Here is a 15,956-nt window from a genome sequence, read left to right as displayed (position 1 = left end):
GCCCAGCCTTGCTTGTGGGTATTTGGGGAGTGAACCAGCAGGTTGGAAATTGATCTCTCTCTCTCTCTCTCTCTGTCTTTAAAATAAGCAAAAATAATTATTGTTTAAAAGGGAAAAGAAACATCATTTTTAAAAGCAAGTCTGGGCAAGGGAACATTTAGATTAGAAGTTCTTTTTGAGACCGTACCCTCCTCCCCTGCACCAGCATTTGCTCTACCCTGAGGAAGGGTGACCCTTAAATCCCATCAGGTGGGAACCACAGTCATTGCGGTTTAGGAGATACAGAATGTGTCTAGAACCCTGGACCCTCTCAAAGCTCCATCACATCTTTCCCATTGCTCCAAGGCCAGGGATTTGGAATAACAGTTCTGAAACGACACCTAGTGGTCCCAGAGGATAATACCGCAGGTACTTTAAATGTTCCCACACACAAGGTGTCCTAATAACATATTACATCTGTGGACTTTTTCCCCCTGTGTTTTGTCTAACAGGTCAAAAAATTTGCAACGTACGTGGTTGCTGCGGGACTTCAGTATGGAGTGGAAGGAGGCATTTTACACACTTTTTTTAAGGTATGACGGCCCAGGGTCTGGGTCTTTGGCCTGTGGGATAGGTGATGGTGCTTTCAAATGACCATGTGGCTGTAGCTGTGGCCAGCTCAGCACAGCAGTGGAAACCGTGGCCGTCACCACGCATACTGTGGTTAACAGCTCGCTCACCACCCTCAGCATAACTCAGGGACAGACAGCCCTCCTTGGGTTCACGAGAGGAGCTCCATGCGGGTGCCTGTTCGGCACCAGGGACCACTGTACATCCCAGGCACCAGTTTCTGCACCTGTGGGGACAGCATTCCAGCGAGGTGGCCCATCAAGACGTTTCTCACACCAAAGTGCCCGACAGAGCTCACTTTATAAAGCAAAGGGCTTCTCCAGCTTGCAGTTCGCTTGAGGTTCAATACCCAAGGTCAGGAAGCACCCATATCAGCAATGGTTCAAGTCCCTTCTGCTCTGCTTTGGAGCCAGCTCCCTACTAATGGCCCAGGAGGACAGTGGAAGATGGCTCAAGTACTTGGGCCCATGTGTCCACCTGGAAAACCTGGAAGAAGCTCCTGGCTCCAAGGAGCTAATGAGAGACGTCGACTGAGCCCAGCCTAACCACTCTTTGTGAGAGCTTTTAAGGTTTGGGTTTTATTTATTTGCTTTTTAAGATTTATTTATTTTTATTGGAAAGTCTGATTTACAAAGAGAAGGAGAGACACAGAGGAAGATCTTCTGTCTGCTGGCTCACTCACCAAGTGGCCACAACAGCCAGAGCTGAGCTGACCCACAGCCTGAAGCCAGGAGCCAGGAGTTTGCTCCAGGTCTCCCATGCAGGTGCAGGGTCCCAAGGCTTTGGGCCATCTTCTACTGCTTTCCCAGGCCACATGCAGGGAGCTGGAAAGGAAGTGGAGCAGCTGGGATATGAACCAGTGCCCATATGGGATTCCGGGGCTCATGCAAAGCGAGGACTTTAGCCACTAGGCTACCACTCTGGGTCCTGTTTCTTTTCGGGGGACACAATGGCTCCAGCCATTGCAGCCATTTGGGGATAAATATCTTTTTATAAAACATTTATTTATTTACTTAACTTGACAGGTACAGTGTCACATACACAGAGAGAGAGCGAAGTACTTTCCATCCACTTGCTCAGATTCTCCAAATGGCCACAATGGCTGACCGGGCCAGGCTGAAGAAGCCGGTTAGCTGCACCTGCAGCCAAGCTGTCTGGCGGGGGGCGGGGACCCAGCCCTTTGGCCCTCCTCCCCTCCTCCCAGGTGCACTAGCACCTCAACAGAAACCCAGGCTGGATCTGCTCCCTACCCCGCCCCCTGCATCGCCACTCCACTCCAGAGCGCCACCCTCAGAACACGGACCTACCCTGCGCCTGGCTGTACAGCCAGAATCCCCTCCCCCATCACGGAACCTCCTAGAGCTGTGGTCAGCCTCCTGGGTGCCGCACTCCTCTCCAGCTCCACTCCTTACTCCTGCCATCCTTCTGCCAACTATCTCTTGCCTGGAAACTGTTGTAGCTGCCATCTCTCCCGTCAGCTCCTAGTCCCCAACATTTCTTCATAAGGTAACAAAAGCAATCCTAAAAATATTTCGTATTTTACTGCTTCAGAATCTCTCGGCGATCTGTTTGCCACTCCTTTCCCTCCCCCCAACACCTTTTTCTTTCTCTCTTAATAATTTAAAAGAATCCAGGACTGGTACAGTGGCATAGCAAGCTAATCCTCCGCCAACAGCATCGGTGGATCATGTATGTGGGTGCTGGTTCCTGTCCCAGCTGTTGTACTTGCAGTCCTGTGGCTTGGGGAAGCAGCAGAAGCTGGCCCAAGTGCTTGGGATCCTGCACCCCTGTGAGAGACCCAGAAGAAGCTCCTGGCGCCAAGTCAGCTCAGCTCTGGCCACTGCAGCCTGTTGGGAGTGAACCAGTGAATGGAAGCATGCTCTCTCTCTCTCTCTCTCTCCCCTTCTTTCTGTAAATCTGCCTGTCAAAGATAAATGAATCTAATTTAAAATATTCCAACGTGTGACACTGACACGCCATGCTCAGCATGCCTAACTGCTTACTCAATAACAGGACAGGCAAGGATGTGAGCTGCAGTCGGGCGGTCAAGGCAGAACTGCCAGACATTTGCTCCGCTGAACGCCTTGTCTATCAACTGCTGACAGTTACCCTCACAGGCAGGGTGTAATTTTTGCATTTACTTTATTTTCCTAAGAACGAAATGTATTATGCATATGAAAACCATTTTTTTTTTCTGTGTGGAGGGCGTGCCTGTGGCTATCATAAATCTCTAATGTTACAGATTTTAAAATTTTGAGATACAGAGAGAATACACACACACACACACACACACACACACACACACACACACACACACACACACACACACACATACACACACAGAGTGTACGACAGACAGAGGGAGAAAGAGACTGGAGACGAACCGGGCTGAGGCCGAGGCTGGGAGCCAAGGACTAAATGCAGCTTTTCCAGAGGGGTGTCGGACCCCACTGCTAGGGCCTCCCCAGCACCTCCTCAGCCGCCCATTAATAGGAAGCTCCTGGGATCAGGACCCACAGCCAGATGTCCAACTCAGGCCCTCTGAAACGGGCGGGGCCTCTTAGCTGGTGTCTAAACTGGTTGACCAAATGTTCTTTCCAGAAATATACATTTCTTGAGAAAGCATGTCAGCCCTGAGTTTGCACCTGACTCCTCTTACCAGGACTGGCCCCTGACTCTCATCTGGGCCGCTTCACACAGAATGAGCCCTCCTCCGTCTCTGTCGGACAGCAGGCCATCAGGCCCCTCGGGCTGCACACCTGCGCGTGAGCTCTCGTCCTACCCATTTCACCACGATGAATGATTGTGCCTTTCTTTCCTTCAGCTTGCTTGGCTGGGTGACTTTCCTGCAATACCTGTTTTTGGAGATGGAGCAAATGTGGTTCCAATGATTCACGTGCTTGACCTAGCAGGGTAAGCATTGTCCCAGAGAAAGCAAGGGTGTTCCTGGATAGCGAATGCTTGGGCAGTGTTCACAGGAGCGTTCGCCCTGTGCTAAGACACTTCCATGTCCTTGTGCAGCACAGCCGTGTGTAAAGAGGACCGCTGTTTTCATACCACACCTGCTGAGATAGCATCCGCCCTCTGAAAGCCCCACAGCACCTGTCATGATAAATTCAGGCTCATCTCTTAGAAGCACCATCAGTAGGATCACATGCCCTTTGGCTTTGGGAAATCACATGGTTTGTGCCTTCTGAGGACCAGGTTTCATAATCCTTTGTCTCCGATGAGACTGCTATGCCTGGCCCATGCAGCACAAACTCTAGAAATCAGGTGGTGAGCTCTAGGCCCAAGCTGCTGGTCCTGGTGACGGCAGGAACATTGAAGAGTTTCCCACATCTATAGAGCATCCCAATCCGGTGTCCAGACACCTCCTGATAACTTCCTCCTCTGAAAGGTCAGTGAGCTGCTTTCCCAGCAGCAGCTCCAGGACCCCAGGGCCTTCCCTTCTACCCCTCCCCAACAAGGAGCATCCTCCAGAGGGAGGGAGCAGCCTCCACACTCCCCTGAGGTTCTAGAATCCAGGGCCCCACCCACCTGCTCCTCCAGAGGCAATCATAGATGTGGCTCTCTTTCAAGGCCCCCAACCTGAAGGTGGCTGGTATCATTAGAGAAAGACATTGAAGCTGCATCCCTACAATTCCTGCACCTCTGAGGGAACTCTAGCCCTGGTGGGCTGAAAGCTGATCCTCATTCTCACACAGGCTCTACACTCCTAGGCTGCCTTGTGTTGTTGTTTTGTTTCTTAAGAAACAGATTGATTTGATTTGAGAGGCCAAGCGAGAGAGATAATCTTCTATTTTTTTTGTTCACTTCCTAAATGGGCTACAATAGCCAGGACTGGACCAGGTTGAAGTCAGGAGCCAATAAATGCATCTTATAATTTTAAAGGTTCATTTGTTTTTATTGGAAAGTCAAATTTGCAGAGAGAAAAGGTTTTCCACCCACTAGTTCTCTCCCCAAGTGGCTGTAAAGGCTGGAGCTGAGCCAGTGCAAAGCCAGGAGCCAAGAGCTCTTCCAGGTCTCCCACACAGATGCAGGGTCCCAAGGCTTTGGGCCGTCCTCCACTGCCGTCTCAGGCCACAAGCAGGGAGCTGGATGGGAAGTGGAGCAGCCAAGACATGAACTGGCGCCCATATGGGATCCTGGTTCATGCAAGCCAAGGATTTAGCCTCTGAACCATTGCTCCAGGCCCAAAAATGAATAAAAATAAATCCTAAAAAATACATTTAACAAGGGAAGAAGCTAGAAGGCTGAAGCATTTAGAGAATGTGGTACAAAATAAATGTCACATGGACGTTTGGATCACATGCTTGCTTTAGATGCATTTTACTGGGAAAAAAAAAATCTAAAATGAGGTTAGACTTGACAGGCCGTTGTGTAGTTCTCTGATTTATGTTTAAATCTCTGGTCGGCCTCTCGCCAGCTGTGTGAGTTTGGCAAGGTCACCTCACCTCTCACAGCTTGGTGATCTCATCTGTTAGGCAGGACTTGTCCCAGCACCCCCTCTCGGGGGTTACTGTGTCGATCTTGCTTGATGGCGTCGTGCAATCCTGTGCACAGACCCGGGCCTGGGGTCATCCACCTTCCAGCAGGACACTTTTACCCGGTCACTGTGTTCCTGACATGGCCATAACCCCTCAGAGTCTAAGTCTCGCTTTATAAGACCGCCACCCACCCAGAGCCCTGCCCATGAGCATGGATTCATAAACTAAGGTCCCTTGAGGTGTAGTCCTGCTGCTACCGGGATGCATGCAGCGTGCTCTGGCAGAACAAGAACAGGGCCCAGAGCAGGCGGCCTGCGCCTTCCCTCCAGCTCTTCAGCCTGAGAACTCTCACCTAGCCCCTTAGCAACACCTTGCCTGGAGAGTGTACATCATAACCCCAACCCTGACCTTGTTGAAATTAGGTGGCCACTGGGCTGGCATTCAGTAAATTCTTGTCTACTCTGTGTCCTGCGTGTCCCCCGCCCCTGGTGGTTCTTTTACCTGCTCATCCACAGAGTGATACAGAACGTAATAGACCACGTGCCCAAGATTCACTACCTGGTCGCTGTGGACGAGTCCGTGCACACCCTGGAGGACATTGTCAAGGTACTCGGGGGTCATCCCATTGTCTTTTGGGGCCCCCTCTCTGAAAAGCAGAGTTAAAGAACCATGTGTACTTACAGCCAGGGCACTTCTACAGTGCAATATCCTAAACATTCAGATTTGCTCTCTGTGCTTGTAGTGTGTACGTTGGGGAATTACTACAACAATGGCCTTGGCCCAGTGTGTGTGTGAAAAGACATGAGCAAGGCTGCTGCAGGCCCAGACTTAGAGCACAACTCACACACAACCACATATACCTTACACATACATCACACAGTTACACCTCACACAGATCACACCTTACACACACACACACCTCACACATCATACAATCATACCACACACATGTCTCACACATCACACACATACCACACCGTACACAAACACACACACAATACACATACACAAACATACAGACATCACACACACACACACACACACACAGGAACATGAAAATAGGTCATTAGAAGCTGATCCAAAGTGTTGGCTTGAGTAGGTCTCCAGGTCTTCTGACCGCCACCTGCAGGAGCTCCAGGGCTGGGAGGCCTTCATCTCATCTCCCCCACGGCCACTGTGGAAAACCACAACCTTGACCCGGCTGGCCCATGCACTAAGGCCTTGTCCTGGCTTTCCCATAGCTACTGCCTACTTCCCTTTAACATTCAGCTTTAACAGTCACCTGCTCACACGCCAGGTGCCTCCTCTCCATCCTCCCAGAATGCCCTGGTCCACTTTGGCTGCAGTAATAAAGCACCATAAATTAGAATCAATTCCTGGTCACAGCTGTGGAGGTCGATCAGGCCAAGCCAAAGGCCCTGGCAGATGATGTGTCCGTGGAAGCCCCGCTTGTAGCTTCATCATCATTGTCATCTTACCATGTCTTCACATGATAGGAGGATCTTGGGCTTCATTGTTTTTTTAAACTTTCATTTTTGAAGTTTATTATTTTCATTTTATTAGAAACAGAGAGACTCTTCCATCTGCTGTGTGACTCCCCAGGTGCCCACCACAGCCAGGGCTGGGCAGGACCAGGCTGAAGCCGGGAGCCAGGGCCTCCTTTCTGGCTCTTCACGTGGAAGGTCACACCCAAGCACTCGAGCCAGCACCTGCCCACTCCCATGTGCACATTAGCTGGAGGCTGGGCTCGGAGGCACAGCCAGCAGGAGGACTCACGCCCAGCGCCTGTGTTGTGCTGCCAGTGAAGCCACCACTTGTGACTCTGGAATCCCACACTGGAACACTGGTTCTAGACCTGGCTACTCTGCCGTTTTTTTTTTTTTCAAAAGGCAGATTTAGACACTGAGCCATTGCATTGCTTCTCCCCACCCCTCTCTGTTTTTAAGATTTATTTCATTTCTATTGGAAAGGCAGATTTACAGAGAGGAGAGACATAAAGACCTATCATCTGGTTCATTCCCCACCTGGGTGCAACAGCTAGAGCTGAGCCAGTCTGAATCCAGGATACAGGAGCTTTTTCCTGGAAGGTGCAGGTCCCAAGAACTTGGACTGTTCTCTGCTGTTTTCCTAGGCCATAAACCCGGAGCTGGATGAGGAGTAGAACAGCCGGGACATGAACTGGCACCCATACGGGATGCCATACTTGGAGGTGGAAAATTAACCAGTTGAACCAACATGCTGGCGCAGCTGCTCAGCTTCTAATCCAGCTTCCTTCTAACACCATTTTGTTTGTTTATTTATTTATTTAATTTTATATTGTTATGTTCACCTTCATTTGAGAAGTTTTATGCAAATCCTTACAATTAAACCAAATATTGTTTTTTTCCCTAAACAGTGCATCAGTAGAAGTACTGGTCCTGGAAAAATCCAGAAATTACCCAAAGAAAATGCTTTCCTAACCAAAGAGTTAACAGTAAGTATATAATCTCTCTCTCTCGACTGTTTTCCTGAGGAATCTGGAGGAGGACTGTCTGGCCACCTGGCCGCCCGCAGCTCCCGCCACCCACCAGAATTCTGCACTAAGGCCAATCATTCTCTCATGAAAAACGCTCAGAAATCTTGGTCACAAAATGCATTATTTGAAAACTGCTTGCCACCTAGGATGCTGCACCAACACTGGGCAATACCCTTTTGGCCTCTTTCTAGCATTCAAAGAGCAAGCTGGAAATCCAGTTCCATCGCAATAAAAACTCTAAGCAGGCTTGAATTACAGCATGCACTCTTTAAGCTTGTCTTACATTTTTCTTTATTTATTTGAAAGCTGAGACAGAGACCAACAGAAATCTTCCAATGTCTATTTCACTCTCCAATGCTGGGCCAGGCCAGAACCAGGAGTCCAGAACTCCATCTGGGGCTTGCACATGAGTGGCGAGGACCCAAAGACTTAAGGTATCACCCACTACCTTGAGAGAAACTAAAATTGGAAGCAGAGTCAGGATTCAAACTGCTGCACTGGATGTCTGCCACTAAAATGCTTTAGGATGAAATTCTTTTAAAGAACATGGCCTGGGCTAAGAGCTGTAGCCTAGTGGCTGAAGTCCTTGCCTTGAACGAGCCAGGATCCCATATGGGTGCTGGTTTGTATCCCAGCAGCTCCACTTCCCATCCAGCTCCCTGCCTGTGGCCTGGGAAAGCTGTCGAGGATGGCCCAAAGCCTTGGGACTCTACATCTGCATGGCGGACCCAGAAGAAGCTCCTGGCTTTGGATCGGTTCAACACCAATCATTGAAGCTGCTTGGGGAGTGAATCATTGGACAGAAGATCTTCCTGTCTGTCTCTCCTCTTTTCTGTATATATCTGACTTTGCAATAAAAATAAATAATAAATATTTTTATTGGAAAGTTAGATTTATAGAGAGAAGGAGAGACAGAGAGGAAGACCTTCTGTCCAATGATTCACTCCTCAAGTGACTGCAATGGCCAGTGCTGTACCGATCCAAAGCCAGGAGCCAGGAACTTCCTCCAGGTCTCCCTCATGGGTGGAGTGTCCCAGGCTTTGGGCCGTCCTCGACAGCTTTCCCAGGCCACAGGCAGGAAGCTGGATAGGAACTGGGGGTACTGGGATTAGAACTGGTACCCGTATGGGATCCTGGCTCGTTCAAGACAAGGACTTCAGCCACTGGGCTACCACGCCGGGCCCCAAAATAAGTAAATCTTAAAAAAAAAAAAAAAAAAAAAGAATAAAATAAAAACAAATGAAGAAGAGGGCTTGGAACCCTACACCCATGTGGGAGACCCAGAAGAGGCTCCTGGCTCCTGCTCAGCGCAACTCTGGCCATTGCAGCCACTTGGGGAGTGAACCAGCAGATGAACAATCTCTGTCTCTCCCTCTCTATAACTCTGCCTTTCAAATAAAAATAAATATTTTTTTTTTTAAAAAAGATTAAATTGAACATAAACATCACGAAGAGTGATCTCTGGGAGTCGACCTCCTTGCTTGCCTGGGAGAACACAGCAGACTGAGAGGGGAATTCCTCTCTCATTTGGATTTTGAACCATGAGCCACAAAAGGTAAATGCAATGAAAAAGAAGAGTGGAGCTTGCAGATGGGCTTCCTGCCAGCGTCTTCCAGTTCTTCGAGCCACTGGTCCGACCCCGTAGCCAGCATGGTGCCGAGCGGGAGCGCTCAGAAGTCTGCTGGTACTCAAACAGGGGCTTTGCAGATGCCGGGTGCTGCATTAATTGCCGTTCATTTTTAGTAAATGTCCACGGGATACAGAACAAGTCTGATGGCTACTTTAAAATTAATTAGCTTCTTTATTGAAACAGCAGTTGTTCCTTAACAACTACGTAGCAGTTATTGCTGCCCGCAAGAAACAAAAAAAAAGCCACATCTCTAAAATTGTGCTTTTTCTCTTAGCAAGAGTCTCTGGATCATTTACTGGTCCACCTGAGGATGGAAGCGCTCTTTGTGAAGGAGAATTTTAACATCCGCTGGGTGGCCCAGACAGGCTTCGTGGACAACATCAACGTCATCCTGAAGGAGTACAAGCAAAGCAGAGGCTTACTGGTAACTATAGGCATTTTCTGAGTTCAAATTCTCGTTGAAGCAAAGTGAACTCTGTGTAATTATACAAATGAAAATATTTTCTTTTTCAAATTGCTAACTTTATAATTTCGAGTCGTTTTCCAAGTTTGACAAATTTGCCCTGCTCTCACAATCTGTGTGTATATTGTACTGATTATCAACTAAATATTTGAAAGTTTAAAGTTCACATAGATAATTGTTATGTAAATTAAGCATGCTAGCTCAAGAGTGATTGGTCCAGTGATCCACCTAAGGAAAAATACGAGGTACTGGCCTACTAGTGTGCTCCTGGGAGAGGATGGGTAGGCGCTAGGAAGAGTCTGGTGACTGTTTGAAAATAGATTGATTAGCTCGTTTGTTATCTGAAAAGCTGGCTCTCCCCCAAATGCCTGCAATGGCTGGGGTGGCCCAGGCCACAGGCGGAAGCTGGGAGCTCCATCCTCGTCTTGCATCTGGGTGGCACCTGCTGACTCTCAGGGTCTGCCTTAGCAGGAAGCTGGAGTCCAAAGTCAGACCTGGGGGGACCCAGGCACCCTGCCACAGAGCACCCAGGCACCCTGCCACAGAGCACCCAGGCAACTTCCTGGAGTGCGCAGGCAGCTTAGCCTATGGGCCAAACACCCTTCCCGTGGTATCTTTTGCTGGCCAAGGGACTAGTTGGTTGTTTTAATCATCCCAACATTTTTGAGTAATTATTCTTTTTCTAAGGTGTTTGTTGAGAGGGATGAAGAAAGACTGATTAGCAGGTAGTAGGTAATAGCTAGATAGGAGTCAAAAGTTCTGGGGTGCCATTCACATAGTAGGGTGACCACAGATATCTGCCGGAGTCCAGCTCCAGCTGAGTTCAGAACTTACGAAGGGGGTGTGGATGAGGCGCAAAGAGGAAAGATAGACGGACCACTAGGATTTCATGATCATAATGGACAATGCATGAAAGCTGTCCGCTCTATTTATACAGAAACAGTCAATCTCTGGCTCAGACTTTTTACATCATAGTCAAGTGGGTATTTCAAAGGATAATTCTGCCATTAGTTTTACCTAGAAACAATAGAAGTTCCTACTACGATTCTTATTCTACAACTCAATCTTGTATCACAAAGAAAAGGAGAACCTAAAGATCAAGGAAAGAACGAAAGCCTAAATGCAGGTCCCTTGATTAGCATAAGGTCAATGGGGACAGCCAAGACAGTAGGAATAATAGAAGGCCCTTTTGCAAGACATCATTATTTTTTTTTAAGATTTATTTTATTTTTATTGGAAAGGCGGATATACAGAGAGGAGAGACAGAGAGGAAGATCTTCTGTTCGATGATTCACTCCCAAGTGAGCACAATGGCCGATGCTATACCGATCCAAAGCCAGGAGCCTCTTCCGGGTCTCCCATGCGGGTGCAGGGTCCCAAAGCTTTGGGCCGTCCTCAACTGCTTTCCCAGGCCACAGGCAGGGAGCTGGATGGAAAGCGGGGCCGCCGGGATTAGAACTGGCACCCATATGGGATCCCGGGCGTGCAAGGTGAGGACCTTAACCACTGCGCCACCAAGCCGGGCCCAAGACATTATTATTGACATTAACCTCCAAGCTCACATTGAGTAAAAGGCCTCACAGTAGCAAACAATGCCTGGATGGATTAGAGTTCTTCCGCAGGGTGGTCCGGTGTCCATGCAAAGGGAGGTGGAGCTGCATTCAGGTGGTTGTAGAGAGGACCACAGGGCCCTGCCCAACAGCTGGAAGTTCCTTGCGGCCCTGCCTGCAATGGAACAATACTCTTCACACCTTCACGTCCCCCCACATCCACTGCACGGACCCCAACAAATGTCAATGTACTGTTATTTCTGTGAAAACAAACTATAAGACAGAATTTTAGATGTTTTTACCATAAGGAAAGTGTTAAATATCTAAAAAGATAAAAAGCATGTGCCCTGATTGGACCTTACACAGTGTGACTGTACCAAAACAGCACATGGTATTCCAGAATTGTAAAGAATTGTAAAGAGTTTTAAAGAATTCGGCTTAAAATGAAAGGAATACATAAATAAAAAGAATACATAAATATATGTGTCATGTATAACAGAGTGGACTGAAATGTATATACATTATGGAGTGGTTAAAGCAAACTAAATAACAAGGGTACTGCCTCTCATTGCCCAGCATTCCTTATGGCAAAAGGCAGATATGGTTGTCTGTGCATTGTAGATGAGGCAACTAAGACTCAGAGAGAGGAAGCAGCTTCTTGAAGGTCACACAGCTGCAGTGGGGGAGGGGTCAGATTTAGCTGGCACAGCCTCCTCTTAGTACCCCTAGACCCCCATCTCTGAAGTGGGATCAGGGCAGCCCCCGTCCCCAACTTTGCAGGTATTCCAAAGAGGAAAGTGGGCCATCCCAAGAAAGTATTTTGAAAACAGTCAGGTGTTATGACAGTTGTTGTAATAATCCCAAGTTATTGGCACGCATGGGACTGCTCCGTGTAAGCAAGACGAGAATCAGCATCGAAGCTTAACCATGCTGTCCTGAAAACCACGCCGGTCAAGAAGTGGTGCTACTCAGCAAAAGAAGTGCGGGTCCCTTTGCAAGCATCTGTGATCCTCACAGGGCTCGTACTTGAAGGTAACACCACGCCAACTCCAGGCGTCTCCCGCAGAACCACACGGTGAGAGACGCACTTAGGGCATGTGTGGAACTGCTTGGTTCCTGATTAGCAAGACTGGATGAGAACATGCTAGAAGGAGGAGTAGATCTCAAAATTCAACCGAGTGTTTCCGTCGTTAGAAGTGTTGGTGCGGCCACAGCCAGCCGCCCCAGAGCCCAGAGGTGTTGAGAAAGGCACATCCTTAAAGCAAGAAACCCTTGTACAACTTGTTCACAGCCGCAGTGCAAGCATGCTCCCCACTCTTCTCTTTCAGCCAATCAAGATCTGCATTCTTGGTCCTCCTGCTGTGGGAAAATCCAGTATTGCTGAGGGGTTGTCCAAGTACTACAAACTGCATCACATTAAGATAAAGGATGTTATTTCCGACGCCATAGCAAGACTGGTAATGCTTAACTGCTTCATCGGGAACTCTTGCATGCTGAGCAGGCTTTCTTTAGTCTTGTAATATGCAAGCAACTAATTTTACATGGCAGTCTATGAAGAGATTTGCTACCTTAATTGGATTTTGTTCTTGGCCCTATATATGAAACCTACAAGCCCATGGGGTTCTCCTGGGTGACAAGGAAGCATCTTTCTTTCTTTTTTCTGTTTTTTTTTTTTTTTTAAAGATTTATTTATTGTGGGGAGGATCCGGCATGGTAGCCTAGTAGTTAAAGTCCTCACCTTCCATACACTGGGATCCCATATGGGCACCAGTTCTAATCCCAGTAGCCCTGCTTCCCATCCAGCTCCCTGCTTGTAGCCTGGGAAAGCAGTAAAGGATGACCCAGATCCTTGTGACCCTGTATTTATGCAGAAGACTCAGAAGAAGCTCCTGGCTCCTGGCTTTGGATCAGCTCAGCTCCAGCTGTTGTAGCTGATCGGTAAGTGAATCAACGGATGGAAGCTCTTCCTATCTGTTTCTCCTCCTTTCTGTATATATGACTTTCCAATAAAAATGAATACATCTTTAAAAAACTATTTTTATTGGAAAGTCAGATTTATAGAGAGAAGGAAAGACAGAAAGATCTTCCATCTGCTGGTTCACTCCCCAAGTGGCTGCAGAGGACGGAACTGAGCTGATCCAAAGCCAGGAGCTTCCTCCAGGTCTCCCACGCAGGTGCAGGGTCCCAAGGCTTTGGGCCGTCCTCTATTGCTCTTCCGGGTCCAAGCAGGGAGCTGGATGGGAAGTGGGGCAGCTAGTACATGAACTGGCATCCACATAGATCCCAGCAGATGCAAGGCAAGGATGTAGCCACTGAGCCATCGTGCCGGGCCCAGGAACATCCTTCATAGATTGCCTTCAAAATGTAGTCAGTTTCCAGGTGTTGTTCAGTGTGAATATTGCACTATCTCTGTTACCTGGAACATTTCAATTTTTTGAATTTTCATTTTGTTGAAAGGAAGAAAAAGAGAAAGGCAGACAGTGAAGCAGGTGGAGATTTTCTATCCACTGGTTCACTCCCAAGTTATCCACCATAGCCAAGGTTGGGCCAAGCCGATGCCAGGAACTTCATTCAGGTCTGCCACTTGGGTGGGAAGGACGCAAGGACTGGAGTCTTCACCTGCTGCCTCTTGGGCTAGTAACAGGAGGGCGGGATGAGAAGCGGAGCTGGGACTCGGAACAGAGGCGTGCTTAACAGCACCTCAGCACTGTGCCAAGTGCTCACCCCAGAACACTTGGAGGCTATTTTTTTCTCTTGTTGAATGTTTCTCATGGTATGATCAAAGTGTGAAAATACTTTAACTGCTTTCTATCTTTTTTATTAGAAATTTAATCATTCCCATTGGTTCCTGACAGTTTTGATTTTTACAAAATGTATTTCCTGTGAGCACGATGTAACCTGGGATCTTAGAAAGTGTTGCCTTGTGAAATGAGCATAGCAGCGGACCCTGCTGCTAGCAGGCGGGGGAAGCCAACCTCGAGGCCCTCAGCTTACATACCAAGGTGTCCTGCGAGCTCCGGCCTAGTGACACTCGGTCCCCTCCTTGGTGCCTCCTGGGTGATTTGAGACTACCCAATCAACGCAGGGCACCTGTCCGATGTGACTGCCTCTTTTAGGAGGCAATCGTTGCACCGAAGGAAGGAGGAGAAGAAGAAGGGGATGAGGAGGAGGAGGAGGAGAACGTGGAAGATGCTCAAGATCTCTTAGACGGCGTCAAGGAAAGCATGGAGCAAAACGCAGGTAACCGCTGTGGTGCCCGGTGCTGCTCCAGGTAGCGGGGACCTCTTTTTCTACCTGTTTGCTGTGGAAAAGAAAATGTCACTGATGATCTCATTCCTGGGGGAAGCTACTGGTCACATTTAGTGACTGTCTCATAGTAAGATGGGCCAGGACTTCGTAAGCCTAAGAAGGATACATGTGTTCACAGATATTTTATAAGCATTAAACATCATGAATTAAAAGGCAAAGGACAGGGGCTGACGCTGTGGCATAACTAGTTAAGCTGCCGCCCACAGTGCTGGCATCCTATATGGGCTCTGGTTCAAGTCCCACCTGCTCTGCTTCCTTCCAATCCGGCTGCCAGCTGATATGCCAGGGAAAGCAGCAGAGGACAGCTCAAGCACCTAAGCTCCTGCATCCATGTGGGAGATTCAGAAGGAATACCTGACTCCTGGCTTCAACCTGGCCCAGCCCCAGCAGTTGTGATCATTTTGGGAGTAAACCAGCAGATAGAAGACCTCTCTTAATCTCTGTCTCTGTGTGTGTGTGTCTCTCTCTCCCCAACCCTGCCTTTCAAATGAAATTTCTTAAAAGTCTTGAAATATATTACCAAGCAGAGGACAGGGGCTAGCATTGTGGTGCAGAGGGCTAAACTTCCACTTGCAGTGCCAGTATCATATTATCGGAACACCAGTTCAAATCACCACCATGATGCTTCCAGTCCAACTCCCTAATTGCAGCTGGGAGGGTAGCAGAGGCTGGCCCAATCACTCAGACGCTGCCACCAAGGTAGGAGACCTGGAGAGAGTTCTTGGCTCCAGTCAGCCTGGCCCAGCCCTGGCCGTTGCAGCCATCTGGTGAGTGAATCAGTAAATGGAAGTTTTCTCTCTGTGTGTCTCTGTCTCTCTTTCTCTCCCCTCACTCTGCCTTTCAACTAACTAGCTAAATCTTTAAAAAGGATAAAAGGCAAGGGGCCAGTTCTGTGATGTAGCATGTCAGGCTTCTGCCTGTGACACAGGCATTGCATCTGGGCACTGGTTCACATCATAGCTGCTCCACTTCTGATCCCGCTCCTTGCTTATGACCTGGGAAAGCAGCAGAGGATAATCTGAAGCCTTGGGACCTGCCCCATGGGGGAGCCCAGAAGGAGCTCTTGGTTTCTGGCTTCACAACGGCTCGACTCTGGCTGTTGTGGCCATTTGGGAAGTGAACCAGCAGATGGAAGATTTCTCTGTCTCTCCTCTCTCTCTAATTCTGCCTTTCAAATCAAAATAAATAAACCTTAGGAGAAAAAAAAAAAAAAAGGAAGAAAAAGCAAAGGACTTATGTGACAGCAAATATCCTTAATATGCAAAAAGTTCAGGCAAACTGATAATTTAATCTTTAACAACAATGACAACAAAAAGAAAAACCTGGACTAACACTTTGTTCGGGAAGAAGTGGGGAAATGTTCCTACTTGGAGACTGACTGTAACCAGGTTGT

General features: G+C 48.3%; 1 protein-coding gene across 4 annotated transcripts in view; it reads left to right on the top strand.

The window, feature by feature from the left end:
- Positions 1-15,956, top strand: part of AK7 (adenylate kinase 7) — a 47,286-nt gene that overhangs the window by 9,977 nt on the left and 21,353 nt on the right. For 3 of the 4 annotated variants that reach the window (XM_040975101.1, XM_040975100.1, XM_040975097.1), the window contains exons 6-12: positions 492-572; positions 3,434-3,522; positions 5,612-5,702; positions 7,492-7,569; positions 9,516-9,665; positions 12,583-12,711; positions 14,371-14,494. In XM_040975101.1, coding sequence (XP_040831035.1) covers positions 492-572; positions 3,434-3,522; positions 5,612-5,702; positions 7,492-7,569; positions 9,516-9,665; positions 12,583-12,711; positions 14,371-14,494 — 742 coding nt within the window. The remainder of the gene's footprint in view (positions 1-491; positions 573-3,433; positions 3,523-5,611; positions 5,703-7,491; positions 7,570-9,515; positions 9,666-12,582; positions 12,712-14,370; positions 14,495-15,956) is intronic. The other variant, XM_040975098.1, reaches the window with a different exon arrangement.

This window comes from Ochotona curzoniae, unplaced genomic scaffold (assembly GCF_017591425.1).
Source record: "Ochotona curzoniae isolate NIBS_2020 unplaced genomic scaffold, NIBS_Ocur_1.0 contig_2688, whole genome shotgun sequence".
Taxonomy (NCBI): Eukaryota; Metazoa; Chordata; class Mammalia; order Lagomorpha; family Ochotonidae; genus Ochotona; species Ochotona curzoniae.
This window is presented reverse-complemented; position numbering and strand designations above follow the sequence as displayed.